The sequence below is a fragment of the Centroberyx gerrardi genome, chromosome 7 (assembly GCF_048128805.1).
Source record: "Centroberyx gerrardi isolate f3 chromosome 7, fCenGer3.hap1.cur.20231027, whole genome shotgun sequence".
Classification (NCBI taxonomy): Eukaryota; Metazoa; Chordata; class Actinopteri; order Beryciformes; family Berycidae; genus Centroberyx; species Centroberyx gerrardi.
This window is the reverse complement of record NC_136003.1, coordinates 30,353,171-30,380,894: the sequence shown is the minus strand read 5'-3', so window position 1 is coordinate 30,380,894 and position 27,724 is coordinate 30,353,171. Positions and strand designations below refer to the sequence as shown.

At 41.6% G+C, this 27,724-nt stretch overlaps 6 protein-coding genes across 7 annotated transcripts in view; 2 read left to right on the top strand and 4 right to left on the bottom strand.

Annotated features, from left to right (window-relative positions):
- Window positions 1-8,750, bottom strand: part of LOC139913189 (NACHT, LRR and PYD domains-containing protein 3-like) — a 29,459-nt gene extending 20,709 nt beyond the window's left edge. Inside the window, exons 1-12 of one of the 2 annotated variants that reach the window (XM_078284390.1) lie at window positions 8,613-8,750; window positions 8,016-8,118; window positions 7,682-7,795; window positions 7,464-7,574; window positions 7,245-7,358; window positions 6,534-6,612; window positions 6,131-6,356; window positions 3,382-5,185; window positions 3,096-3,269; window positions 2,687-2,860; window positions 2,127-2,300; window positions 1,860-1,906 (exon numbers count right to left, since the gene is read on the bottom strand). In XM_078284390.1, the coding sequence (XP_078140516.1) occupies window positions 1,860-1,906; window positions 2,127-2,300; window positions 2,687-2,860; window positions 3,096-3,269; window positions 3,382-5,185; window positions 6,131-6,356; window positions 6,534-6,612; window positions 7,245-7,358; window positions 7,464-7,574; window positions 7,682-7,795; window positions 8,016-8,104 (3,106 nt within the window). In that variant the 5' untranslated portion in view covers window positions 8,105-8,118; window positions 8,613-8,750. Of the gene's footprint in view, window positions 1-48; window positions 1,260-1,859; window positions 1,907-2,126; window positions 2,301-2,686; window positions 2,861-3,095; window positions 3,270-3,381; window positions 5,186-6,130; window positions 6,357-6,533; window positions 6,613-7,244; window positions 7,359-7,463; window positions 7,575-7,681; window positions 7,796-8,015; window positions 8,119-8,612 lie in introns of those variants that run through there. The other variant, XM_078284391.1, reaches the window with a different exon arrangement.
- A 945-nt stretch (window positions 8,751-9,695) lies between these two features.
- On the bottom strand, window positions 9,696-10,375 carry LOC139913191 (histone H2B 1/2-like). The gene has a single exon (XM_071901156.2). It carries the CDS (start codon window positions 10,349-10,351, stop codon window positions 9,974-9,976), a length of 378 nt encoding a protein of 125 aa, XP_071757257.1. The 5' UTR covers window positions 10,352-10,375; the 3' UTR covers window positions 9,696-9,973.
- Window positions 10,376-11,567: 1,192 nt separating this feature from the next.
- On the bottom strand, window positions 11,568-12,002 carry LOC139913196 (histone H4). Its single transcript, XM_071901160.2, has one exon. It carries the CDS (start codon window positions 11,940-11,942, stop codon window positions 11,631-11,633), a length of 312 nt encoding a protein of 103 aa, XP_071757261.1. The 5' UTR covers window positions 11,943-12,002; the 3' UTR covers window positions 11,568-11,630.
- Window positions 12,003-15,179: 3,177 nt separating this feature from the next.
- On the top strand, window positions 15,180-24,707 carry LOC139913188 (NACHT, LRR and PYD domains-containing protein 3-like). The gene is made up of 12 exons (XM_078284393.1): window positions 15,180-15,278; window positions 15,498-15,608; window positions 15,729-15,842; window positions 16,141-16,210; window positions 16,398-16,632; window positions 19,545-20,861; window positions 20,988-21,474; window positions 21,587-21,760; window positions 22,961-23,152; window positions 23,577-23,750; window positions 23,840-23,886; window positions 23,996-24,707. The coding sequence occupies exons 1-12, from the start codon at window positions 15,190-15,192 to the stop codon at window positions 24,544-24,546; spliced, it is 3,561 nt and encodes a 1,186-aa protein (XP_078140519.1). The 5' UTR covers window positions 15,180-15,189; the 3' UTR covers window positions 24,547-24,707.
- Window positions 24,708-25,938: 1,231 nt separating this feature from the next.
- LOC139913194 (histone H3) lies at window positions 25,939-26,356 on the bottom strand. Its single transcript, XM_071901157.2, has one exon. It carries the CDS (start codon window positions 26,350-26,352, stop codon window positions 25,942-25,944), a length of 411 nt encoding a protein of 136 aa, XP_071757258.1. The 5' UTR covers window positions 26,353-26,356; the 3' UTR covers window positions 25,939-25,941.
- A 357-nt stretch (window positions 26,357-26,713) lies between these two features.
- Window positions 26,714-27,114, top strand: LOC139913190 (histone H2A-like). The gene has a single exon (XM_071901155.2). It carries the CDS (start codon window positions 26,714-26,716, stop codon window positions 27,095-27,097), a length of 384 nt encoding a protein of 127 aa, XP_071757256.1. The 3' UTR covers window positions 27,098-27,114.
- Window positions 27,115-27,724: the final 610 nt, after the last annotated feature.

Genomic DNA, 27,724 nt, shown 5'->3' with positions numbered 1-27,724 from the left:
GGGGCTAGTTAGAATGTTAATCCGGCAAGAAGCAGACAGGAGGCAGGAGACAGTTCAACCTTTTATCTAGCTCTTCAGTATGGAATGGATACATACATGGAATGGATGTAAGTAAGTAAGTATGGTTTTCCTTAAGGAAGAAATGAGAAAGAATATACAGTATAAGTAACTTACTGCACATGCAATCTAACAATGATGCCAGCTAGGCTAACCACGTAAGCTAAACATCACTAGGTTAGCTAAACATGCTAATGGTGCGCAATGATAAATCTGAGGCAAACTTCCCAGCAATATAAAAAGGAGAGACATCCTCATAAAAGTAACATTAATGTAACATTAATCCCTGAGTGATAACATAAATATCCCCTCCATATAATGCAAAAGAACGGACAACTCACGTTTCACTCACGCATACTTCGGAGGTAGAGAAAACAATGGAAGAAAAAAACGGAACATAAACAAATCTCCCGTTGCTAGGCAACCAACACAGAAAGGGAGGGGCAGCACTAGCTCGTGCATTAACTAATTTAAGCTAGCAAACAGCTCAAAAAGAGTGGGAATTTAGTACAGTGTGTGTGTGTGTGTGTGTGTGTGTGTGTGTGTGTGTGTGTGACCCCTGTGCAGAGTGAACTATCATTTCAGCAGCTGTCTTTGCTCATGAGTGTGTTTTTCTCCACACAGGAGGCAACTTTACTCCTCTATCCGACACAGAGACACAGAGGAACCAGACCACCTACACCCAAACCCAACCGTAAACCAAACCCTAAACCCAGGGTAGAGGGGTTCAGTGAATGTGGAGTGGAAGGTGTGGATGTGGATCAGTGTGTCAGAGGAAACTCTGTAGAAGGACAGAGAGCCAGCAGACCAGTCCAGATACACTGCTACTCTGTCAGAGTCGGAGGAGGAGGGGGAGATGCGTATGACTGTTGATCTGTTATTGTGAAAGGCAGAGTAACTATTATCAGAGCAGGACAAACTCCAGGACTTGTCATTCCCTCCAAGTCTGCAGTCATCACCCCCTCCTCTCCTGCTGATTCCTCTGTATGTCACTCCTATATAAACTCCTCCTTTCCTCTCTACCTCCCAGTAACAGCGCCCAGTCAGACCATTTCTACACAGCAGCTGTTCCCAGCAGTCAAATCTCTCTGGGTGATCAGGATGTGGCTGCTCCTCTCTCACTGCTGTCACCTTTCTGTTGCCTTCAGACAGAGAGAGCTTTCTGTGTGCTGTGTTTGGGTCCAGTGTGAGTTCACAGGCATCTGATGGAGAGAACAAGACACAAAACAGAAGAAGCTTTTTTTTTTTTTTTATCTAATGGACCTGTTCTGTTGAAATGAATGGCTGTCACATACTGCTTTGTCAATGGGCTTTCGATCTCTAAGAGCCATTAATACAGAAACCAAATTTGATTTAGATTTTATTCATTTACAGAGATGTAAATAATTCTGTGTTACTATGACACACTAACTTTTATGTGGTTGGTGTAACCTATATTCACAAAATGCCATGCATAATATGAATTGCCTTACATTAATGCTTATAATTATGACTCATAAGTATAGGAGAGAAACGTCATCATGCTTGTTTTATTTAGTGGAAAGAAGAAGCTGTTGGACGAAGGAGCGAACCATTTTTTTTTTTTGCTGTACCTTATTGTGTTTTATTCTTCCATAAATAAATAATTAGTAAAAAACTAAGATCATGGAGTAAAGAATGTCTTTGTAGTCACACATCAACTATATGTTTTTTGATGGTTAAAAGCGGCTTGGAACATGCAGAATAAACTGCAACTACAACATCTCAATAGTTAAATGTGTGCTTATTTGTTTTCAAGAATAAAATTGAACACACACACTTACATTTCCTCAGACCTGATTTCAACCACCGCACTCCACCATGGTCCAGACTGGGGGTGAGGGATAAACAAAGTCAGACCTGCATATTCTCTTTGATCATGGAAATATAGGCATTCAATAACCTTCTGTATGAATGATTTTCCAGACAACGTCACTCATATCCACCATTAAACAATGTGACACAGCTTCACAGTCTGACTGAGAAAATGGTTGCCAACTCTAACCCCTCGATAAAACATTGCCCCTGCTTGGCAGCAAGCCTCTCCATACCTGAGAGAGTCCAGTCTCCAGTGTGGATCCTCCAGTCCAGCAGAGAGCAGCTTCACTCCTGAGTCTCCTGGATGATTGTAGCTCAGGTCCAGCTCTCTCAGATGGGAGGGGTTGGAGCTCAGAGCTGAGGCCAGAGAAGCACAGCCTTCCTCTGTGAGCAGACAGCCTGACAACCTACACACACACACACACACACACACACACACAAAACAAGGTACATGTTAGACTTTCTCATTAGTACTACTCTGAAATTAATTGGGATACTTCAGTTGAATCGTAGCAGCACTGTAACTGTCACCAATATAACTGACTGAATTTTTGACAGAATCTTGCAAGTATTTTAGGTCTCAACAACAAAGGCAACAAGGAGGGGAAATAATTAAATATAATCAGGGAAAGCAGTTCACAGGGGCTAGAAAGTAGCGGTAAATGTTGGTATCACAACTGGTTTGTTAAACACATGAGCAGAAAAATCCTACACACATTGGGCATTTATATACAGTATCTCTGACATCAAATAGCAGGATTTAAATGGTCATGTGTTGAACAGGAATACTGACCTGAGAGTCTCCAGTCTACAGTGTGGACTCCCCAGTCCAGCAGAGAGCAGCTTCACTCCTGAATCCTGCAGGTCGTTGTTACTCAGGTCCAGCTCTCTCAGACTAGAGGACTGGGAGCTGAGAACTGAGGCCAGAGCTTCACAGCTTCTCTCTGACAGCTTACAGCCACTCAGCCTCAATAGAGATGTACAGATAAGAAAACATTCCTCATATATATAATGTTATTATCTGTGTTATGTTAGCCACTGTTTTTATGACTTTGTATATAAAGCTGGATGAAAAGATGTTTGATTTCGAACATTTTAAAGATTTCCTTTCTGATGAAATTGAACATTGATAAAGTAAAATGGCTCTTAAATCCCAATGTTAAACTTACAGGGTCAGGTTTTACATGTGAAGGAATACTGACCTGAGAGTTTCCAGTCTACAGTGTGGACTCTCCAGTCCAGCAGAGAGCAGCTTCACTCCTGAATCCTGCAGGTCGTTGTTACTCAGGTCCAGCTCTCTCAGACTAGAGGACTGGGAGCTGAGAACTGAGGCCAGAGCTTCACAGCTTCTCTCTGACAGCTTACAGTCACTAAGCCTGAAGAAGCATTAGTGATAAAGACAAACAGTAACAACAATAAAATATTTGTTTTTTACTCTCATGAAAAGATTGTGTTATTTATTTAATCAAACCAGTTATCTGCACCTACAAAGATTTATTGGAGGCTTTGACCACTGGCAGCAGCCTCAGAAGAGCCTCCTCTGAAGCAGAGTATTTCTTCAGGTCAAACACGTCCAGCTCTTCTTCTGATGACAGTAAGATGAAGACCAGAGCCGACCACTGAGCAGGGGAGAGTTCATCTGTGGAGAGACTTCCTGATCTCAGGTACTGTTGGATCTCCTCCACTAGAGAACGGTCATTCAGCTCATTCAGACAGTGGAACAGATTGATGCTTCTCTCTGGAGAAGGATTCTCCCTGATCTTGTCCTTGATGTACTGGACTGTTTCCTGATTGGTCTGTGAGCTTCTTCCTGTCTGTGTCAGCAGGCCTCGTAGGAGAGTCTGATTGGTCTCCAGTGAAAGACCCAGGAGGAAGCGGAGGAACAAGTCCAGGTGTCCATTTGGACTCTGTAAGGCCTTGTCCACAGCACTCTGGTAGAAGTGTTTTACTTTAGATTTGTTTGTTAATAGCCTGGATGGTGGGGAGGTTACCTGTTTCTCTCTCAGTTGATTGGCACCGGTGTTGATGAATGACAGAAAGACATAAACAGCAGCCAGAAACTCCTGAATGCTCAGATGGACAAAGCAGAACACCTTGTCCTGGTTCAGCCCACGCTCCTCTTTAAAGATCTGTGTGAACACTCCTGAGTACACTGAGGCTGCTCTGATATCAATGCCACACTCTGTCAGGTCGGCTTCATAGAAGATCAGGTTGCCTTTCTCCAGCTGCTCAAAAGCCAGTTTTCCCAGAGAGAGAATCATCTTCCTGGTCTCTGTAGTCCAGAGTGGATCTGTCTCAGCTCTCCCATGATACTTCACATTGCCCTGTTTGGACTGAACCACCAGGAAGTGGATGTACATCTCAGTCAGGGTCTTGGGCAGGTCTCCTCTCTCATCTGTTTTCAACACATGCTCCAGAACTGTAGCAGAGATCCAGCAGAAGACTGGGATGTGGCACATGATGTGGAGGCTTCGTGAAGTCTTGATGTGGGAGATGATCCTGCTGGCCAGCTGCTGATCTTTGAATCTCTTCCTGAAGTACTCCTCCTTCTGCGGGTCAGTGAAGCCTCTCACCTCTGTCACCATGTCAACGCACTCAGGAGGGATCTGATTGGCTGCTGCAGGTCGTGTGGTTATCCAGAGGCGAGCAGAGGGAAGCAGTTTCCCCTTGATGAGGTTTGTCAGCAGCACGTCCACTGAGGTTGACTCTGTCACATCAGTCCAGATCTCGTTGTTCTGGAAGTCTAGAGGAAGTCGACACTCATCCAGACCGTCAAAGATGAACACAACCTGGAACTTGTCAAACCTGCAGATTCCTGCTTCTTTGGTTTCAGTGAAGAAGTGATGAAGAAGTTCCACCAAGCTGAACTTTTTCCCTTTCAGCAAATTCAGCTCTCTGAAAGTGAATGGAAATGTGAACTGAATATCGTGGTTGGCTTTGTCTTCAGCCCAGTCCAGAGTGAACTTCTGTGTTAAGACTGTTTTCCCAATGCCAGCCACTCCCTTTGTCATCAATGTTCTGGTTGGTTTATCTCTTCCAGGTAAGGGTTTAAAGATGTCTTCACATTTGATTGTTGTTTCTGGTCTCGCTGGTTTCCTGGATGCTGTTTCAATCTGTCTGACCTCATGTTCATCATTGACCTCTCCACTCCCTCCCTCTGTGATGTGGAGCTCTGTGTAGATCTGATTCAGAAGTGTTGGGTTTCCTGCTTTAGCAATCCCCTCAAACAGACACTGACACTTCTCCTTCAGATTAGATTTGAGTTTACGTTGGCACACTGCAGCAGGAGTTTCTGAATGAACAAACAACAAATAACATCAATAAATGGATGTTATAGTAAATGTATGGAAGCCCATTCCCGCCACTCAATAAAATAAAAAAACGATTGAATTGTGAGTTTTTTTCCTCACAATTGTGACTTCATATCTCAGAATTCAGACTTTTTTTTTTTCTTTCCAATTCTGACTTTATTTATCAGAATTCTGACTTTAAAGCTCACAATTCTGACTTTATTTCTCACAATTTTTACTTTATACCTCACATTTCTGACTGCATGGAGGATAAAAAATTCCGAGATATAAAGTCAGAATTGTGGGAGAAAAAAAGTCAGAATTTTGAGATATAAAGTCAGAATTGTGAGAAAAAAAAATCAGAATTCCGAGATATAAAGTCAGAATTGTGAGAAAAAAAAATCAGAATTCTGAGATATCAGAATTCTGAGATATAAAGTCAGAAGTGGGAGAAAAAATGTCAGAATTTTGAGATATAAAGTCAGAATTCTGACTTCATTCTCAGAATTCTGAGAAAAATAAAGTAACAATTGTGAGAAAAAAAAGTCACAATTCAGTTGTTTTTTTATTTTATTGAGTGGCGGGAATGGGCTTCCATAGCAATGTAAACATTTCCTAGTCGGTGTGTTCAGTTCACAACTCCATGACATGTATTTTGCTCCTTACTGGTGGGTGGCAACAGGTCCTGACTGTATGTGCAGCAGAATGTGAACTCAGCTTTTGGTGTGTTGTTGTTTTTTAATGAAAACCACTGTTCTCAGCATTTTACACCAACATTAACAAATCAATAATTTAACCAGATATTCCATGGCGATTGGCTCATTACCTTCCAATCTGGAATGGAAGAGATCTTGTCTGTATTAATAGCAGAGGTTCGAAATGCAATCCTTCCCATTTTCCCACTATTTCCCCTTTCCATCATGTTAAACGTGTTCAAAGTCTCTTACTGCTCTGCAGAGAGTCAGCCAGCTCCTCCTGCTTCATTCTCCTCAAGAAGTGCAGTGTGATCATCAGAAAAGCCTCTCTGCTGCTCCTCTGTTCTTCCTCATCACCGCTCACCACCTCATCATCCTCCGTCTGCCTCTCTGAGCATTCTGGGTAATCTGGACTCAGAACCGTCTGGAACCTTTTCAGCTCGTTCTTCACAAAAGTGACAATGTTCTCCTCAAGACGCTGGAGCAGAATAATATATTAATTAACCTTTCATTCTAAAATAACATCAAATTAATCTTGTAGAGACTGAAAGCCCATTGGTCTAAAGAGTGCAGCATGGAGGCTATTATGACCATAATGGTTGTTTTTCATTTCATTTATAGCTGAAGGAGCAGGTGTTGTTGTACATTTACACACCATAAATATGGAGTCCAGGTCTGTTTGATGCTCCTGGGCAGACTGACCACTGGGAACCTCTGACCTCTGCTGGTGGACTCTGTTGAGAAAACATACACACACACACACACACACACACACACACACACAAGTAGTTATAAGAGACCAACAAGAGACTGTTTTGTCATGATGATCCTGGTAGAAACACGAGTTAAACTCGAGGTACTCAAGGTAAATACTGCTCTGAGTTTTTGGATGTGATGTTTTGAGAAATTAAACTCAATCACCAGAGAATGAAGGGACAGACCAATTCTGTATCTCATGATTTCTTACCTCTGCTCAGTATAGTCCAATTACAACCAATTAGTCTGTTTTAAATTATTTTTTCATGTTTCATATTTTAAAGCTTTCTAAAAATGTCCAAATATACAAATACATACACACATATGAAACCCATTCACCATCACCCTCCCTCAACCAAGCAAGATTACATAGGTGAAGGACAATATGTCACTCTCCATGCCTGAAATACATCGTGAGGGGAGACTTCTGGAATGAGCTGAAATCCAAACTGAAGGGCTAAGAGAAACAAATATAAAAGAAACAGAAAAGGAAATGGAGAAACATACACACGTTGGATACATACACACATACGTACATAAAGAACAAGCAGGTCAAGAGGCCTGCCTGTTCATATAAGTGAGGAAAGGGCCCCAAATTATAAATTCTTGCCTTTTCTCAGCAGAGTGGTGTCTATTTTTGAACTCAATAGGTTCCAACATCGACCAGTCACTCTTCATGGACACACAGCTGGGTACAGGGGAGTCTGGTCTCTCCTGCTGGATCCTGTTAGAAACGTTTTTTGAATACAGTGAATGTATCTGTGTCCTTCTGAAAAAGACAATGTTGCTTTCTTATGAATGCTAACATACTAAGATAATAATGACTTACTTATATTCAGAAGGATGCAAATGTTTAAATTCTATAGGTTGCAACATCGACCAGTCACTCTTCATGGACACACAGCTGGGTACAGGGGAGTCTGGTCTCTCCTGCTCGATCCTGCAAGAAACATTTTATGAATACAGTGAACCTATCTGTGTCCTTGTGAAGAAGACATTTTTAGCCATTTTAATGCCAACATACTAAGATAAGATACTAAAACTTACTTATTTTCAGAAGGATGCCCATCTTTGAATTCTATAGGGTCAATCATAGACCGGTGCCTCTTCATGGACACACAGCTGGGTACAGGGGAGTCTGGTCTCTCCTGCTGGACTGGGCTTCAACACAACAGAAAAAAAAACAAACTTACTCCCACACACACAGTTATGAACTCTGCTTTATTCTGTCTCTGTCGACGTGTCTGTCCTCTGACCTTTATCAAGACATTCAAACACAACAGAGACAGAGCTTTTACTCTGAATAATGATGCTGTAATGATTTCACTGCTGAGCTCTGAGATACAGAACAGTCATGGACAGTTAGAGATCCTCATCTTACCGCTTATCTTTGGTCCGGCTGTCATGTTCCCCAGACAGAGTGGTTTTAGAGGGAGGGAGCCCCGCCTCTCTCTCCTCAGACTGACTCATAGTAGAGCGAACACCTTTACACAAACACACTGGAATGAGTCATTACAGGATATATTATTTCAAGGGCTGTGATCATTCCTGTCAGAAACATGTCACACATACAGAGTGTACATAATGCTCACTTGGTGTATTTACAGTGGGAAACAATGCACTTCAGTCACGCTCATCCAAGCTGTCAGACAAGTTCTGAGACTTCCTGCATATTTCACCAAAGAAATGAGTTGAGATTACAATCTAACTGGGGCTGATTCTGGTTACGACTAAAAATAATACATGGAAAACATTCTTGGACAATGTAAATGTTGTCCCCAATGTCACACATTAATGTTGAAAATTATGGCACAATGAATTCTAATGAATATTCAGATCTGCAAACATTGAAAGCACATTTTGAAAGACTTTACCACCATCGTCTCATCCCAGTCTATCATGCCGTCATCCTTTTATGCAACACAATGTAGGATCCTATTGATTAAACATTTGTAATGATCCCTGGTAGGGTCTTTACCTGGTGAACTCACATCCAGATCAAATTGAAGACACTTTCTATCGTCATCTGTAGAGGAATCATTGAGAGAAAAGACGCTGCTTATTCTCCTTTGTCAGTCGTGGGTGTCTGTGTAAAGTTGATCTGCGGTTGCTGTCATATCCTCATAACTTCAGTAAGAAAGTCTCGAAGCATCAGTGCGGCATCAAACCAGTCTAACCTGTCGCCAGAAACTAAAACCGTGTCAGAGAAATCACAGATCAGGTGATGTAGTTCTAGCATGAGTCCACTAGATGGAGCACATTAACCAAAAGTTTTTCACAGAGAGTAAGAATGAAAGGAAAAGAGAGTGACCTTTTGTAAATTCACTTTAAGGTGTTCTCTGTAGTAGATTAAGTGAAGCAAGAGTGTATAAATCCTGCTTTCACTGACTTTTATCAGTCATGTAGTGTATGTCTGAATGAAACTACAATTACAGGGGTGGTGAAGGAGGCGCTGCTGATATTTAACAATACATGTTTCCTGAAACTGCTTTGTCTATGAGGGTACAATAATACAACAGTTTCTCCTACAGACATCTATATACTACCACATTAACATACTACTCCTGTATCGGCAGGGAGATACATTTTTGAACATACTGCTCCTTCACACAGAAAGCAGAGCAACTATAAAAAACAATTAAACAACAATAAAAACAATTTTAAAAAAAGACAGCCAACCCGCACACATAATGTAGTCAGTACAATCCACAAGAGGGCGCCATCACTCCACAGAAAAACATGCATACATACCATTATCCCAAATGTGACCATGACAAGGATATGAACTCCAATCCAGGAAACTGGGGAAAATGTTATATCATTCCATATTACTCTCTGATGTACTTGGCCAATGTTGAAGAGGAGGACTTTGTAATCAGGAGTTCCTAAAATGGATTAGAGTAATCAGGATGTGACAGTGATTCTAGTGAAATGAGACTCTGATTTATATGGGGATGATAGACCTTGCTTCAAAGCATTCATGATTTATTCGATAAGAATGGTGGAAGAACACCTGAATTTATCAAGTATCAAAACTGAGATAAAGTTTATGGGAAACTTACGGGAAATACTCATTACCTTATCACTTTACAGTTGCATGAAATGGCTTTACAGAAAACATACCAGCGCAGACACACACAGTAGCACACAAATACAACGCAAAAGACCATGTTTATGTGTTATATAAGTGATACTGTAGTAAGCGAATATAAAAAAAAATTAAAAAAAAAATTGCTTGATATAAATAAGTTAAAACAGTTGTATGAGACTTTGCCCTTCCAGAGGAAGTGTGTGGCTCTTAAAAGAGCCGTTGGGTTGATGTTGACAGCAGGCAGCTGGTTACTTGGAGCTGGTGTACTTGGTGACGGCCTTGGTGCCCTCGGACACGGCGTGCTTGGCCAGCTCACCGGGAAGCAGGAGCCTTACGGCGGTCTGGATCTCCCTGGACGTGATGGTGGAGCGCTTGTTGTAGTGAGCCAGACGAGACGCCTCACCGGCGATGCGCTCGAAGATGTCGTTGACGAAGGAGTTCATGATGCCCATGGCCTTGGAGGAGATGCCGGTGTCGGGATGGACCTGCTTGAGCACCTTGTACACGTAGATGGCGTAGCTCTCCTTCCTGGTCTTTCTGCGCTTCTTGCCTCCCTTGCCGGCGGCGGTCTTGGTCACGGCTTTCTTGGAGCCTTTCTTGGGCGCTGGCTTCGCTGGTTCAGGCATGATGAGTTGTCGGTACTTTACAGCAACGAATAATGTCTCTGTACCAGAACGACTGTTTTTATAGGCAGTTATGCAAATAGCACTGTGCGGTTCCCCGCCTGCGATTGGTTGAGTTTCGGCACGTGACTGTGGAGCGGGCTGCAGGAAGTCGTACGTATCGTTACTGCGCAGCTCCCTGTAGGTATATGATTGGTTGAGATCCAGATGGCGTTTGAATGTGTTACACAAGATTTATGTTTTCATTTCCCGCGCGCGGACTCGGACTATTGTTCCCCTCCTTCATTTCACAAACTAATACAAGTCTGTTTTATATGTTAAAACCTTGGACTTTTTTCCCCATTATTAATGTTTAATAATTTCCCCCTGTGCTGATGCATGGCCCCATTCAGACTTCCTTTGTAAATATATATTAAAAAAAAAAATCTGCAACTTGCAATGTAAGAAGAAACATTGTATCTGACAAGTAGCAATAGACACAATGTTGTCATCAATGTACTTTATGAACAGCTCCAATAGTGAAGTAACCATACAGACATGGCCCTGGTAAAAAACAAAAAGTGAGACAATAAGGTCTCACATTCACTGCATTGACATAGCCTACTGTAGACAGTTCACTATTCATCATGTTATGACGCCTTCCTGTTTAAGGCGTCTTCCCATGCATTGGATTTTCACCATAGATGTGAAACCAGCATTGCTTTGAACATATCTTTAACTTTATTTGTTCGATTAATATGCCGATCTCTGAGGTGATGCAATCGGGCCGAGTTATTTCTGCAACCGGGGGATGCTTTGTACGTTCACACAGCAGAGCAATGTTTAATGCAGAGTTATATTTCAGGTTAGCCCGTTTGCGGCTGCTACAAACTTGCTGTTTAAGATACACATGGGCCATTTGCTCAATGTTATGTTGTGTAAAAGTATCAATAAGTTGCCGTTTTACAGCCTGGTGTATCTTAACCATTTTGTTATCCAGCATTTCTTACCACTTCACCATAATATAGAAAAGTGGCTGTTACCACCGAGACTATGGCAACAATGTTGTTGATTCAATGACCGTAAGTCTGTGGAAAGTGTACCAGTAAGCCATTTAAACTAGTGTCTGCTTCAGGAAGAGCATTAAGTTAAGCTTGTGTTCAAATGTTGTAAAAGAAAAACGTGCAATGCATTAGATGGTTAGCCTACACAAGTCACAAAGAAACAGGAATACACTCTTTGCTTAGAGGAATTGGGCGGCTCTTAAAAGAGCCTTTGTGGTGTAGTTGTAGGGTAAATGAAGTTAACCTCCGAAGCCGTACAGAGTGCGGCCCTGCCTCTTCAGAGCATAGACCACATCCATGGCGGTGACGGTCTTCCTCTTGGCGTGCTCGGTGTAGGTGACGGCATCACGGATGACGTTCTCCAGGAAGACCTTCAACACACCGCGGGTCTCCTCGTAGATGAGACCGGAGATGCGCTTCACCCCGCCGCGGCGAGCCAGACGGCGGATAGCGGGCTTGGTGATTCCCTGGATGTTATCACGGAGGACTTTACGGTGGCGCTTGGCGCCTCCTTTACCGAGTCCCTTTCCGCCTTTGCCTCTTCCGCTCATCGTGCTGATTCGTTTAGTTCAAAAGTAGAACAAACTGATGAAAAAACTTGACTGACTGAATCGAATGGTTCTTGTAGGGACAGCTCAGGACTGGCAGTCCTCTTCAGTCCTGATGAAAAAACTCCCAAAGCTTCAGTATATAAACCTTATTTGCGGACCTAAAAGAGGAGATGTGTTTAGCTGGGCGGTGCCAAACTCTGCAGTCCTTCCCCACCCTTTTTTTCAACGTCAATTTTAGGTGTGGCAAGTTAGCAGAAGCTACCAGCAACTCCATTTCCGGTTGGGCGACTTTGCCTTCAAAATAAAAGTGAGAAAACGGACACTGAATATTATTTGGTGTATTTTCATCATGCTCTATCTATGACAGAGTAACTGTTGATTTGAATGTGTTGTCCAAATAAATATTTCACTGTAGATTAAAAACTTGATTATCATTGCAGTACAGCAGCCCTACGCAGTCTTGGCTTTACATTTAGTGTGACCACTGGTTGGGTTATGTTTATATGTGTATTCATATCCTGATAAGGAAATTCAGAAACACATGAAACAGAATATTCTGTATGTTACCATGGAAACAGAAAATGCACCAACAGTAAAAACCAACAGCAAAGAGGTTAAGATGTTTTTACATGCCTTAGCTAACATTAGCATAAACTAAAAAAAATCAGGATATACACTCATCCTGGCTATTCTAATATGACATTTACACTTGGCAACTCTTAAATAAAATAATCCAAAATAATATTGGAATATCATTAATCACAAGCATTAAGTTTCATCACTGTTCTGCAGGACAGTGATGAAACTCACTAGTGGTTGTCTAGTTTGACAAACACACGACTAGTCAAAATATGTGAGATACATCTACTGTATCAGACACTAATTCACCAAAAAAACAAGAAAGGTATGAACAGTTGAAGAGAGCAAACTGAGGTCTCATCACCAACCTACAGCAATACTCCTCTCCTCTCCTCTCTCTAATTAATCCCCCAACTATTGAGAACTTCTGTAGGTTTATCTAAGAGGAGCTGGATATTAAATGTTGAAGCACTAGAGAAAGCAAGAAACATGATTCCCACTGTGTTTTCATCTTTATCCAAGTAGAGTAATGGAGATTGAGTAAACCCATGGAGCAGATAGATGATCCAGCATCGTTCACTCCTATATGAGTCTGGTAGCAGACTGCAGAGGCTCCAGGAGTCTCTCAAGAGGTCTAAGATGATCCAAGACAACCTCTCCAAGGTCTTCATGATGTGCTGGATGTTAGTACCACTGGACCAGCCCTTCTTTAACATGATGACGACAGGATGTTGTCTGCAGTGGTGGCGCCCTCTGCAGGCTCAGTGAGAGGCTGCAGGAGACTCACAGCTGATTGGTCCATGTTTTGAGCTCCCTGGAGCTGATGCCATCAGCACCCACAGTCTTGCAGGGATGGAGCCTCCTCAGCTCCCTCCTCACCGGGTCAGCACATTGACGGGCTCGGGAGAGACCTCAGTGTCTTCCTGGACAGTCTGAAGTCTAGGCTAAAGGTCAAAGGTGACAGGGCCTTTGCTGTCCAGGATCCTGGGCTTTGGAAGGTGCTGCCTGAGGAGCTGTGGGTGGTAAAGTTACCTTCATATGTAGATCAGATCAGAAAACACATTTTTAAGAGCATGCAATAATATAATTTGTTTTTACATGTTTTATTCTCATTTTATCTGCCAGTTTCAATTGTCTGTAAGCCTTTTTTAAAATTAATTCCTGGGAATTTTATTTGTCTAAATAGTTTTTATATGTGATGTTTTTTATTGCCTGCAAAACACATTTTAATTGATTAAATCGATTAAAATCATGTTTTTAAGTGTTATAAAATATAGTTTCATTTTTATTTATTATTTTATTTATTTGTGTTATAATGATTTAGTAGTTGTGACTGTAGTAGTCGTAGTAGCAGCAGTAGTCGTAATAATAGTAGTAATAGTAGTAGCAGTAGTACTGCCAGTTATTAGTAGTAGAAGCAGTAGTAATAGTAGGACCATTTCTTCAGTAGGTCCTTTCAGACAGATAATCTACATAAAATAAAGATAAAACATAGACAGATAATCTGTGTAAATTATGTATATCAGTTGTTCCCAACTGTTTTCCTTAGGGTTTACACCATCCTGCTAATAGTAGTTTTATTTGGACACACACTGCTTCTCTTGTTAGTTAGCCTCATAAAAGTCAGTGAAAGCAGGGTTTATTCACACTTGCCTCAATTGTTCCACTAGAGAGAACATCTAAAAATGACTTTACAAAACATCATTCACTTTTCCCTTAGTTCTTTGTCTCTTTATTAAAAACGTCTGGTGTAGTTAAAATGCCATCTAGCTGACACATAGTGTAACTACGGGATTTCTCTGCCACAGATTTGGTTTGTGGCTACAGGTTAGACTGGTTTGATGACATACTGACGTTTCTAGACTTTCATACTTAAGAGTGTGACAGCAACCTCAGATCAATTTTACACAGACACTCAGGGTTGACGAAGGAGAGTAAGCAACGTCTTTTCTCTGTATGTTTCCTAGATGAAGCTACAAAGTCTCTTTGATTTGATCTGGATGTGAGTTCACCAGGTAAAGACCCTACCAGGGATCATTACGAATGTTTGATGAATGGGATCCTACATTGTGTTGCATAACTAGATGACTGTATAGTAGACTGGGATGAGACAATGGTGGTAAAGTCTTTCAAAATGTGCTTTCAATGTCTGCAGATCTAACCGTTCATTGGTATCCACTGTGCCCTAATTTTCAACATTAATGTGTGACATTGAGGACAAAATTAACATTGTCCAAGAATGTTTTGCCTGTGTTTTTTTTTAGTCGTAACCAGAATCAGCCCCAGTTAGATTGTAATCTCAACTCATTTCATTGTTGAAATATGCAGGAAGTCTCAGAACTTGTCTGAAATCTTCGATAAGCTTGACTGAAGTGCATTGTTTCTCACTGTTAATACACCAAGTGAGCAACACAACCACCTCACCAAAACTAGAATATGCTACCATTCACTCAACCTTTGCACAGTCCATGTCTCAATTGTCCCAGAGGCTTAAAATTATTCATAGATAAACTTGGTCAGTATATTTGATATAAAGGGCAGGTGGTCTGATTATTATGTACACGTTGAATATGTGACAAGTTTCTGAGATAAATTATCACAGCCCTTGAAATAATATATCCTGTAATGACTCATTCCAGTGTGTTTGTGTAAAGGTGTTCGCTCTACTATGAGTCAGTCTGAGGAGAGAGAGGCGGGGCTCCCTCCCTCTAAAACCACTCTGTCTGGGGAACATGACAGCCGGACCAAAGATAAGAGGTAAGAAGAGGATCTCTAACTGTCCATGACTGTTCTCCATCTCAGAGCTCAGCAGTGAAATCATTACAGCATCATTATTCAGAGTAAAAGCTCTGTCTCTGTTGTGTTTGAATGTCTTGATAAAGGTCAGAGGACTGACACGTCGACAGAGACAGAATAAAGCAGAGTTCATAACTGTGTGTGCGGGAGTAAGTTTGTTTTTTTTCTGTTGTGTTGAAGCCCAGTCCAGCAGGAGAGACCAGACTCCCCTGTACCCAGCTGTGTGTCCATGAAGAGTGATCGGTCTATTTCTGAGCCCTTAAACTTTAGACATGGAGATCAACCTACTGTGCAGAGGTGAACATGTATCAAATAGATGATAAAAAAAAAAAAAACAATAAAACAATAGTTAAACATCCACAAAACATGGATTCAAAAAAATCAATTTTGTGATCCGTCCTGTGTTTCCAGCAGGATCAAGCAGGAGACACCAGACTCCCCTGTACCCAGCTGTGTGTCCATGAAGAGTCACCAGTCTATGTTGGAACCTGTAAAATTTAAAGATACACATCCTTCTGAAAATAAGTAAGTCTGTATTATTTTAGCATGGTAGCATTACTAAGGAAGTACAGTGGTCTTCTTCAGAAGGACACTTACACAGAATAGATCGTATTTGGGGCCCTTTCCTCTATTTTGTGAACAGACAAGCCTCTTGACCAGCTTTTTTTTCTTTAGACCTGGATGTTATTATAAAATTGGTCTGGCCCTTCATACTCTGTTAATTTTGTTTCATCTCTCAAAACATCACATCCAATAATCAGAGCAGAATTTACAGTGAGTGTGTGAGATACCTTGAGACCTAATACATCGTGTTTTTCCACAGTGTCCACCAGGAGACATCCAGTGGTCAGTCTGCCCAGGAGCATCAAGCAGACCTGGACTCCATATTCATGGTGTGTATAACAACACTTTTTAATTCAGCTACAAACAAAATGAAAAAAAAACAACAACAAAAAACAACCATTCGGGCCATATTAGCCATATTTAGACCAGTGGGCTTTCAATCTATGCAAGATTGTTTGGATGTTGTGTTCCATGATTTTTGTTTGAAAGTTGAATTCATGTATTATTCTGTTTCAGCTTCTTGAGGAGAACATTGTCACTTTTGTGAGGAACGAACTGAAGAGGTTCTGCAGGGTTCTGAGTCCAGATTACCCAGAATGCTTAGAGAATCAGAGGGAGGATGATGACATTATGGACAGTGAGGAGGAGGAGGAGCAGAGGAGCAGCAGCAGCAGTGAGGCTTTTCTGCAGATTACACTGCATTTCCTGAGGAGGATGGAGCAAGAGGAACTGGCTGACTCTCTGGAGAGCAGTAAGAGGCTTTTAACAAGTTTAACATTTTTATGTATTTTATTTTTATTTAACTATTATTTAATCAGGAAAGCCTCATTGAGATACAGAATCTCTTTTCGAAGAGGGACCTGGCCAAGTAAAGCAGCATCAATGACAGATATAAAGGTTACAGACACACAGCATAAAAAGTGAGAGGATTAAAGCACCATAATAAACTGTATCCAACATTTGCAAGTACTGAGCATAAGCATTCATGTATAACAGATCTCCAGAGCCGCCACCAACCTCTTTCTGGCTTCAAAACAAGACTTGTTTCTGAAATAAAAACCTAACTTGACTTTTAGTTCATGAGATATTCAATATAGTTGTTAAAAGAGAGACCTTCATCAATTAAAATGCCTAAGTACTTGTAGCAGGACACAACCTCAATATGCTTACCTAGACTCATAACAATGTTTGGAAAATTGGCTCAACATTTCTTGGTGTGAGGAAAAAACATTATTTTAGTGTTATCAGCATTCAAAACCAGATTGTAAATATTGAAAAGCTTGAGCTAGAGTTCCTGCTCAACATTAGATGACAGTATGGTCAACATAGAAATTAAACAGAGAATTAGGAACTAGGATTTTTACCCAGGTTATTGATGTAGATTGTGAACAGACTTGGACCAAGGACAGAACCCTGAGAGACACCTCTACATATATTAAAAAAAAAAAAAAAAGAGGTTAACCCATCAAACTGCTACACTGACTTTGATCCAAGAGGTAATTCACAAACCATCCAACTGCTTGGTCTGATAAATCAATATTTACCAGCCTTTGTTTTAAGATATTCAACTGTGTCAAAAGCTTTCAAAAGATCAATAGGCAATGCAACACAGTGTTTCTCCACTGCATCAATAATATCATTCATGACTTTCATGGCTGCAGTAACAGTATTGTGTTGTCTCCTAAAGCCTGATTGATGCTTTGATAAAATATAACATGAACCCAAAACCCTTCTAGTTGCTCACTCACCAGTTTTTTTTCGAGAACCTTAGCCAAATTTAATTTCCAAATAGACAATTTGGAGATGGGCCTATAGTTATTCAAGGCAGTATAGGACACCACCCTTTAACAAAGGGAGGACATAGGCAGATTTCCAAATGTTAGGAATTTCATCATTGACCAGGGTAAGATTAAAAATACATGCTAGTGTTTTAGAAATAAAATCAGCAGCTACTTTAAAAAGTACGGCTCCAGATTGTCAGATCCTGCTGGTTTTCTGGGATCAAACTAAGGTGAAGTCTTATACACCTCACCAACAGAAAAACAATAACAACAACAACAAAAAAGTCTGACTGGAATCAACACAAGGCAAAATTTGCACAGAACCAGACATAGTCAAGGGGTCAACAGGAGTACATGATTCAAACAGAGATCCAGATACAATAAAATGCTCATTAAAACAGTTCAACATCATCTGTGTGTCAGATACAGTGAAATAATCTTTGAGAATACAGGGAGGGAGTTCACTAAATTATCACACAGAATTCAGGGTTTTCTAAAATGTCTTTGGGTTACTTAAATTTTCAGTAGCCTAGTTACCGCTAGATAAGATTCAGATTTGGCCCTTGTAATAGCAGAAGTGCAAGGATTGCATAGTTAAGGAGCCCCCCTGGGGTCACCTGAGAAAAAAAAAAAAAAATTGATGTGGAAACCTGATTCCTAAACCATGCGCACAGATTAGTAAACCGTGCCCACGGATCCGCTATCCAGGTCCTTGATGAGCATAATGGAAAACAAGACTTTCGATTTGGGTGTTTAGCCTTCAAAATAAAAGCGCAAGAGTTTAAACGTGCAAAAATACAGTTTTAAACCAATTAATTTGTATTTAATCGTCAAATCCAATAAATGAGGACACAGATTAATGTTTGGGTAAGGCTGATTTTGAGGGCCTGCCATGATCTTTCTTAAACAGCTTGGGCCTAAATGTTAGCGTGTAGTGAAAGTACAGGTCTGTAGGAGTGTTTTGACATATAACTTGTGCAGTAGCAATGAAAGGTGACCTGTGCAGTGTCCAGTCTAGTCTAATTATAGTTGTAAATGGCACATATTATGGCATTTTTCATTATTATTATTATGACATCTAATATTAACCTGGGTCCTCATTTATTGGATTTGACAATTAAATACAAATTAATTGGTTTTACACTGTATTTCTGCACGTTTAAACTTTTGCGCTTTTATTTTGAAGGCTAAACGCTTAAACCGGAAGTCTTGTTTTCCGGTTATTCTGGCCAGTGTAACGCATCTAGAGCTCATCAAGGACCTGGATAGCGAATCCGAGGGCACGGATTCCTGATCCAAGGGCACGGTTTACAAATCCGAGCTCACGGTTTACTAATCTGTGGGTATGGATTTCAACGTCATTTTTTTCCTTTTCTTTCAGGTGACCCCAGGGGGGTTCTGTACATAGTTGTATAAAACGTAACCAATAAGCCTCAGCATCTGATTTTCTTGCATTAGCCCAGGCCACATTCCTTTCACACAATAAATTTACCAAGTCTGGAGTTAACCATGAATTGGTTTGATTACATGAGGGGAAATGCTGAGAAAATGGAAACATTTGCATTTCTAACCATTGCTGTAAATACATACGTTTCTAAAAGGACATTTCTCTCCAATTCCACATTGGACAGCAAATGAGCACAATCCCCATGGATAATCTGGTTAAATTATTGATTTGTTAATGTGGCTGCACAATGGTATACACAGTGGTTTACATAAAAAAAAAAAAATCATGCAGTCAGGACCCTTTTCCACCAACCAATAATGAGCTAGCTAGATGCCATGGAGTTGTGAAATGGACACATTCACAAGGAAATATTCACATTTCTCACATTTACTATAACAACCATTTATTGATGTTTTTTGTTCTTTATTCATTCAGAAACTCTTGCTGCAGTGTGCGAACGTGAACTCAAATCAAATCTGAAGGAGAAGTTTCAGTGTTTGTTTGAGGGGATTGCTAAAGCAGGAAACCCAACACTTCTGAATCAGATCTACACAGAGCTCCACATCACAGAGGGAGAGAGTGGAGAGGTCAATGATGAACATGAGGTCAGACAGATTGAAACAGCATCCAGGAAACCAGCGAGACCAGAAACAACAATCAAATGTGAAGACATCTTTAAACCCTTACCTGGAAGAGACAAACCAACCAGAACATTGATGACAAAGGGAGTGGCTGGCATTGGGAAAACAGTCTTAACACAGAAGTTCACTCTGGACTGGGCTGAAGACAAAGCCAACCACAATATACAGTTCACATTTCCATTCACTTTCCGAGAGCTGAATCTGCTGAAAGGGAAAAAGTGCAGCTTGGTGGAACTTCTTCATCACTTCTTCACTGAAACCAAAGAAGCAGGAATCTGCAGGTTTGACAAGTTCCAGGTTGTGTTCATCTTTGACGGTCTGGATGAGTGTCGACTTCCTCTAGACTTCCAGAACAACGAGATCTGGACTGATGTGACAGAGTCGACCTCAGTGGATGTGCTGCTGACAAACCTCATCAAGGGGAAACTGCTTCCCTCTGCTCGCCTCTGGATAACCACACGACCTGCAGCAGCCAATCAGATCCCTCCTGAGTGTGTTGACATGGTGACAGAGGTGAGAGGCTTCACTGACCCGCAGAAGGAGGAGTACTTCAGGAAGAGATTCAGAGATGAGGAGCAGGCCAGCAGAATCATCTCCCACATCAAGACTTCACGAAGCCTCCACATCATGTGCCACATCCCAGTCTTCTGCTGGATCACTGCTACAGTTCTGGAGCATGTGTTGAAAACAGATGAGAGAGGAGAAATGCCCAAGACCCTGACTGAGATGTACATCCACTTCCTGGTGGTTCAGTCCAAACAGGGCAATATGAAGTATCATGGGAGAGCTGAGACAGATCCACTCTGGACTACAGAGAAAAGGAAGATGATTCTCTCTCTGGGAAAACTGGCTTTTGAGCAGCTGGAGAAAGGCAACCTGATCTTCTATGAAGCCGACCTGACAGAGTGTGGCATTGATATCAGAGCAGCCTCAGTGTACTCAGGAGTGTTCACACAGATCTTTAAAGAGGAGCGTGGGCTGAACCAGGACAAGGTGTTCTGCTTTGTCCATCTGAGCATTCAGGAGTTTCTGGCTGCTGTTTATGTCTTTCTGACATTCATCAACACCGGTGCCAATCTACTGAGAGAAACTCAGTCAACCTCCCACACTGGTGACCATTCTGAACCAATATTGTCCAGAGAACGGTTTATGAGTAAAGGTTCATTCTCCCTGTTCAAGAAATCAGCAAAACAAAAAAGAACCAAGAAAAAAACAAAAGAGCCAGGAGCCATGTTAGAGAAGTTCACATTAGAAAATAAACCTGAAACTATCTTCTACCAGAGAGCTGTGGACAAGGCCTTACAGAGTCCAAATGGACACCTGGACTTGTTCCTCCGCTTCCTCCTGGGTCTTTCACTGGAGACCAATCAGACTCTCCTACGAGGCCTGCTGACACAGACAGGAAGTAGCTCACAGACCAATCAGAAAACAGTCCAGTACATCAAGGACAAGATCAGGGAGAATCCTTCTCCAGAGAGAAGCATCAATCTGTTCCACTGTCTGAATGAGCTGAATGACCGTTCTCTAGTGGAGGAGATCCAACAGTACCTGAGATCAGGAAGTCTCTCCACAGATGAACTCTCCCCTGCTCAGTGGTCGGCTCTGGTCTTCATCTTACTGTCATCAGAAGAAGAGCTGGACGTGTTTGACCTGAAGAAATACTCTGCTTCAGAGGAGGCTCTTCTGAGGCTGCTGCCAGTGGTCAAAGCCTCCAATAAATCTTTGTAGGTGCAGATAACTGGTTTGATTAAATAAATAACACAATCTTTTCATGAGAGTAAAAAACAAATATTTTATTGTAGTTACTGTTTGTCTTTATCACGAATGCTTCTTCAGGCTAAGTGGCTGTAAGCTGTCAGAGAGAAGCTGTGAAGCTCTGGCCTCAGTTCTCAGCTCCCAGTCCTCTAGTCTGAGAGAGCTGGACCTGAGTAACAACGACCTGCAGGATTCAGGAGTGAAGCTGCTCTCTGCTGGACTGGAGAGTCCACACTGTAGACTGGAAACTCTCAGGTAAAATCCATTTACAGTTTTTTCAAATGATTTGACATTATTTTTCCAAACTAAGGTCCATGCTGTCAAAACTGTCTGTCTCAGTTCTGTATTTCTGAATATGCAAAAGAAGGAATGGAAACCCATTCCCGCTACTCAATAAAATAAAAAATGACTCAATTCTGGCATTTCATCTCAGAATTATGACTTTTTTCTCAGAATTATGACTTTATTTCTTCTTCCGTTTTTTATTTTATTGAGTGGCGGGAATGGGCTTCCATATGTGACACTACAAGTTTTATATCAGGATTTCGGAGCCATTATACATTGGTATTTTCAATTTTACTCAAAAGAAAGTCTTGCAGTTTTCCAGAATGTTTGCCATTCTGATCCAGCTTCATACACACAGCCATGAGCCTGGATGATTTAGAGAAGGTCATTCATGCTTTGATATCATATCATTAAGATTACAGCAGCTCTCCATCATAATTCACTGTCACATCTCCAGCTTGTTCAGAATAAAGCAGCTAGGATTTTAACTAGTGCTAAGAAGAGATCATACACATCCCCAACTTTAACATCTCTCCACTGGTTACCAGTTAGATATATAATTAATATCAAGATTTCACTGAGCACATTTTAAGCGTGGCTACTTTTGGCCCAAAGTTACATTACAGACCTCATAGTTCCCTATGAGCCAGAGTGCAAGCTGATATCTTTGGGTCCTTCTGACTGTTTCTCAGTCTAGACTCAAGACTAAAGTTCATTACACTTTGGCCATCAGAGCCCCTAGACTGTGGAAAGCCTTCCTGAAGGACTTAAGCTAGCATCATCCTTTAAATAAAAAACACTTTTATTGACTTGCTTTTGTGTAAAGTTTGTGTCTTTACCGCTTCTCATGTTTTGTATTTGATGTAGTTATTGTTTAAAACCACTTATTTTGAAATTGTTTCCAATTTTTTATATCTGCTGTATATATTTACTATAAGTTTTTTCATGCCTTTCTGTAAAGCATAACATAGCATATGCCATTTGGTGGATTATTTTTCCAGATCACCTTACAGTACCATGTGTGCATACATTTTTAGCTTGGATGACCCCAGTGGGAATCAAGCCAGTGTCCCTGGCTTTGTTAGTGCTACACTCAACTCAAAGCATCATGCAAAGTACATGTGAGCACTTCTTTTATTTTTGCTTTCATATCTTTTTATGTCCATTGAGGCTGAGAGGCTGTAAGCTGTCAGAGAGAAGCTGTGAAGCTCTGGCCTCAGTTCTCAGCTCCCAGTCCTCTAGTCTGAGAGAGCTGGACCTGAGTAACAACGACCTGCAGGATTCAGGAGTGAAGCTGCTCTCTGCTGGACTGGAGAGTCCACACTGTAGACTGGAGACTCTCAGGTCAGTATTCTTCAACCTGTTCAACCATTTAAATCCTGCTTTATATACAGGTTAATGTCAACGAATAAACACCTAACATGGAGGCTTTTCCTTCTCATGTGATTTTCAAACCGGTTGTGATACCAACATTTAGCACTACTCTCTAGCCCCTGTGAAATGCTTTCACATTATTATATTATTGGATTTAGATATTTCCCCTCCTTGTTGCCTCTGTTGTTGAGACCTAAAATAGCAGAAAGGGCTTATAAACTCAAAAACTCCAAACTTCAAACTGGACCAAATGAAAACAAAAAGCAGACCATGTGGTCAACTATTTGTATTTGTGACAGTTTTGCTAGCATTCTACTGCAGTATCCCAATCAATTTCAGAGTAGTGTACTAATGAGACGTACTTTGCTTTGCGTGTGTGTGTGTGTGTGTGTGTGTGTGTGTGTGTGTGTAGGTTGTCAGGCTGTCTGCTCACAGAGGAAGGCTGTGCTTCTCTGGCCTCAGCTCTGAGCTCCAACCCCTCCCATCTGAGAGAGCTGGACCTGAGCTACAATCATCCAGGAGACTCAGGAGTGAAGCTGCTCTCTGCTGGACTGGAGGATCCACACTGGAGACTGGACTCTCTCAGGTCTGGAGAGGCTTATTGTTTATTTAATGTCCATGTTTCCATGATCAAAGAGAATATGCTGGTCTGACTGTTTATCCCTCCACCCCCAGTCTGGACCATGGGGGAGTGCACAGGTTGAAATCGGGTCTGAGGAAATGTAAGTGTGTGTTTAGTTTTATTCATGGAAGCACACGTTCAACTATTTTAGATTGTGTAGTTGTGGTTTCTTCTGTATGTTCCAAGCTGTGTCTTGTTCTCTCCATCAGATGCCTGTGAACTCACACTGGACCCAAACACAGCAAACAGAAAGCTCTCTCTGTCTGAGGACAACAGAAAGGTGACAGAGATGAAAGAGGAGCAGCCACATCCTGATCACCCAGAGAGATTTGACTGCTGGGAACAGCTGCTGTGTAGAAATGGTCTGACTGGGTGCTGTTACTGGGAGGTAGAGTGGAAAGGAGGAGTTTATATAGGAGTGACATACAGAGGAATCAGAAGGACAGGAGATGGTCCTGACTGCAGCCTTGGAGGGAATGACAAGTCCTGGAGTTTGTTATGCTTTAATAACCGTTACTCTGCCTGGCACAATAACAGATCAACAGACATACACATCTCCCCCTCCTCCTCTGACTCTGGCAGAGTAGCAGTGTATCTGGACTGTGCTGCTGGCTCTCTGTCCTTCTACAGAGTCTCCTCTGACACACTGATCCACCTCCACACCTTCCACTCCACATTCACTGAACCCCTCTACCCTGGGTTTAGGTTTGGGTTTAGGTGGTTTGGTTCCAAAGTGTCTCTGTGTCAGATAGTGGAGTAGAGTCGCCTCCTGTGTGGAGAAACACTCACACTGCTGACAAAAGACATTTGCTGAAATGATAGTTCACTCTGTACAGGATCACACACACACACACACACACACACACACACACACACACACACACACACACACACACACACACACACACACAGAGATACACACCTATATCTGTATCTATCACCTATATCTATGTAGTGAGAATACTAATGTTTGTATTTTTGTATATGTTTACTAAATTTACTACTCATTTTACTTTAAACAAACATGATTCATGAATCACTGTAAATAGAGTGTATTCTATGTGTAAGGTAAATGAATGTGGTTTTGACATTCCACATGTACAGGAACATGGACATTTTTTGAAAATGAGTTAAGATATTTAATCAGTTACTGTTTTTCATCTGTTTTTGATGATTGACAAGTTAAAATATTTTACCTTTGGACTTTTGTTTAATTTGTTAGTTAATCTTACTACTCCAAGGTAAGAATCTGTTTTCTACAGTTGTGTCTCAGAAATTAAGGTTAAATTAACATAGCATAGTTTTAAACATAGTTTGTTGGCTTTAATATGTTATTATTTCACCTTAAATTAAACAATTTTGTTGTTCTATTGTTTTATAAGTTGTGAGTCATGACTTACCATAACGAAGGAAAAAGTAAATCTGCTGTATGTTATCATTGATTGGAAGTTGGTGGAACCAAGTCAATGATTTTCAGTGTTTTTAATTTGATTTTTTTTTTTAACCAGTTAATTCCCAATGAGATTAAGAATCTCTTTTGTCAAAGCAGACCTGCTCAAGAGAGCAGAATGTAAGTCACAGACAAACAACATACAACAATCTAAGGAAGCAAAATACAATCAAAGTCATATTAGAGCTGACAAATTTCCTGTAAAGAGCTCCAATAAGCAGTAGACCAACAGAAGGCTGGTGGACCAAACCTTTTAAAATCAGTGGCAGTTTAGAGGATTGATTAATCTTTAGAAATCATAACTAACAACCCACACAACATTTTTTGCAAAATGTCAGGGAATTTTCAGCTTTTAAAGTATAATAATCCAAAAATTCATTCTGGTTGAATCTCCCTTTAAGCAGGGCTGAAGAGTAGTATTCCCACTTTGGTGGACCGAAGACTTTGAGTCCATTACATTTACAAGCAGATAGTCAACCATATGTAGGTCTATCTGTGACCATTTGCCGTTTCTCATTTTCAACATAAGTGGTAAACATTTTACTACACTGTACATGCTGTACAGGTTGGTTACAACACCACTTGATATAACTATGATGAATCATTGTTACTGAAACAGTAGCAAGATAATTTTAACTCTTTGATAGTGAAGATGTAGGTGGCTCTTAAAAGAGCCTTTTTGGGTTGGTGTCTGCAGCAGAAGGTTTAAGCTCGCTCTCCGCGGATGCGGCGGGCCAGCTGGATGTCCTTGGGCATGATGGTGACCCTCTTGGCGTGGATGGCGCACAGGTTGGTGTCCTCAAACAGGCCGACCAGGTAAGCCTCGCTGGCCTCCTGAAGAGCCATGACAGCGGAGCTCTGGAAGCGCAGGTCGGTCTTGAAATCCTGAGCGATTTCTCGGACCAGGCGCTGGAAGGGCAGCTTGCGGATCAGCAGCTCGGTGGATTTCTGGTAGCGACGGATCTCTCTCAGCGCCACGGTACCGGGCCGGTAACGGTGAGGCTTCTTCACGCCGCCGGTGGCCGGGGCGCTCTTACGGGCAGCCTTGGTGGCGAGCTGCTTCCTGGGGGCTTTGCCTCCGGTAGATTTGCGAGCGGTCTGCTTGGTTCTTGCCATTGCTTTTCCTTTCTCACGACGGAAGAAAAAGTGTAACGGACTGGAGCAAAATGCTGCTCTTAAATCACCGGGCTGGGTCTGTAACGGTGACGCTGCTTCACTCCACCGGTTTCTGATTGGTCTGTAGCCAAGCCGCTCCTCCTTCAGGGCAACACCGCCTAAATCTCCGGCGGTTATTGGAGAAAAGTCCTTTCTAAATGTCCGCCAAAATTCAAACTCAGCCGCCCGCTGCTTCTCTGCCCGCAGCCTCTTTTCTGATTGGACGGACATGAACCGCCCCGTCCGCTCCGAGGACATATAATCCAGAGTTTCCCTTGTGCTTCACATTTTCTTTGAGTTGTAACTCTAGAAAAACTTCATAATGAGTGGCAGAGGCAAAACTGGCGGAAAGGCTCGCGCCAAGGCAAAGACCCGCTCGTCTCGTGCCGGGCTCCAGTTCCCGGTCGGCCGTGTCCACAGGCTGCTGCGCAAAGGCAACTATGCCCAGCGTGTCGGTGCCGGCGCCCCCGTCTACCTGGCGGCTGTTCTCGAGTACCTGACCGCTGAGATCCTGGAGTTGGCCGGAAACGCCGCCCGCGACAACAAGAAGACCCGGATCATCCCCCGTCACCTGCAGCTGGCCGTCCGCAACGACGAGGAGCTCAACAAGCTGCTGGGCGGAGTCACCATCGCTCAGGGCGGCGTGCTGCCCAACATCCAGGCGGTGCTGCTGCCCAAGAAGACCGAGAAGCCTGCCAAGAAGTAAACATCACACACCAGCTGCTCTCCTTACAACACAAAGGCTCTTTTAAGAGCCCAACAATCATCTCTGCAAGAGTCAAACTTTCTCTCATACTTCATCCATAATGAATACGGATACATAATGAAAACATTATGTACCATACAACATTTAAAACATATTGCCGACTTAACTTGCCTGTATTAGTATATTCTAGGCCGTTCGATTTAATTTCTTAACATTTTAGTAGTGTATAATCGTAGGCTGTAAACAATCTGTGATTCTACAAAAATGGTTGAAACTGAGTTGACAAATGTGGAAATTTGTAGGCTATTCTAATTTCCCTTTAGCCATTTCTCTAAGGCACACAGCCTATAATATCATCAAATTTCATATTATGGAGCTATTTCTGAATTTTTTGGTACACTATTCTTTTCCTCTTCAGGAATGTATCACTACCAAATGGTGGGAAATATCAAAGAAGCATGTAATAGCCTACATTCACTTAAACGAAACAAACTGTTTATTGTTAAATATTTGTTTTAATACATGTTTGTTGCATTCATCTATATTTTTTTATAATTAGCCTAGAACATCTAATCAATATTCTTGATCAAATACTACCCGAATATGAGATTATTAAATATCTCAAAA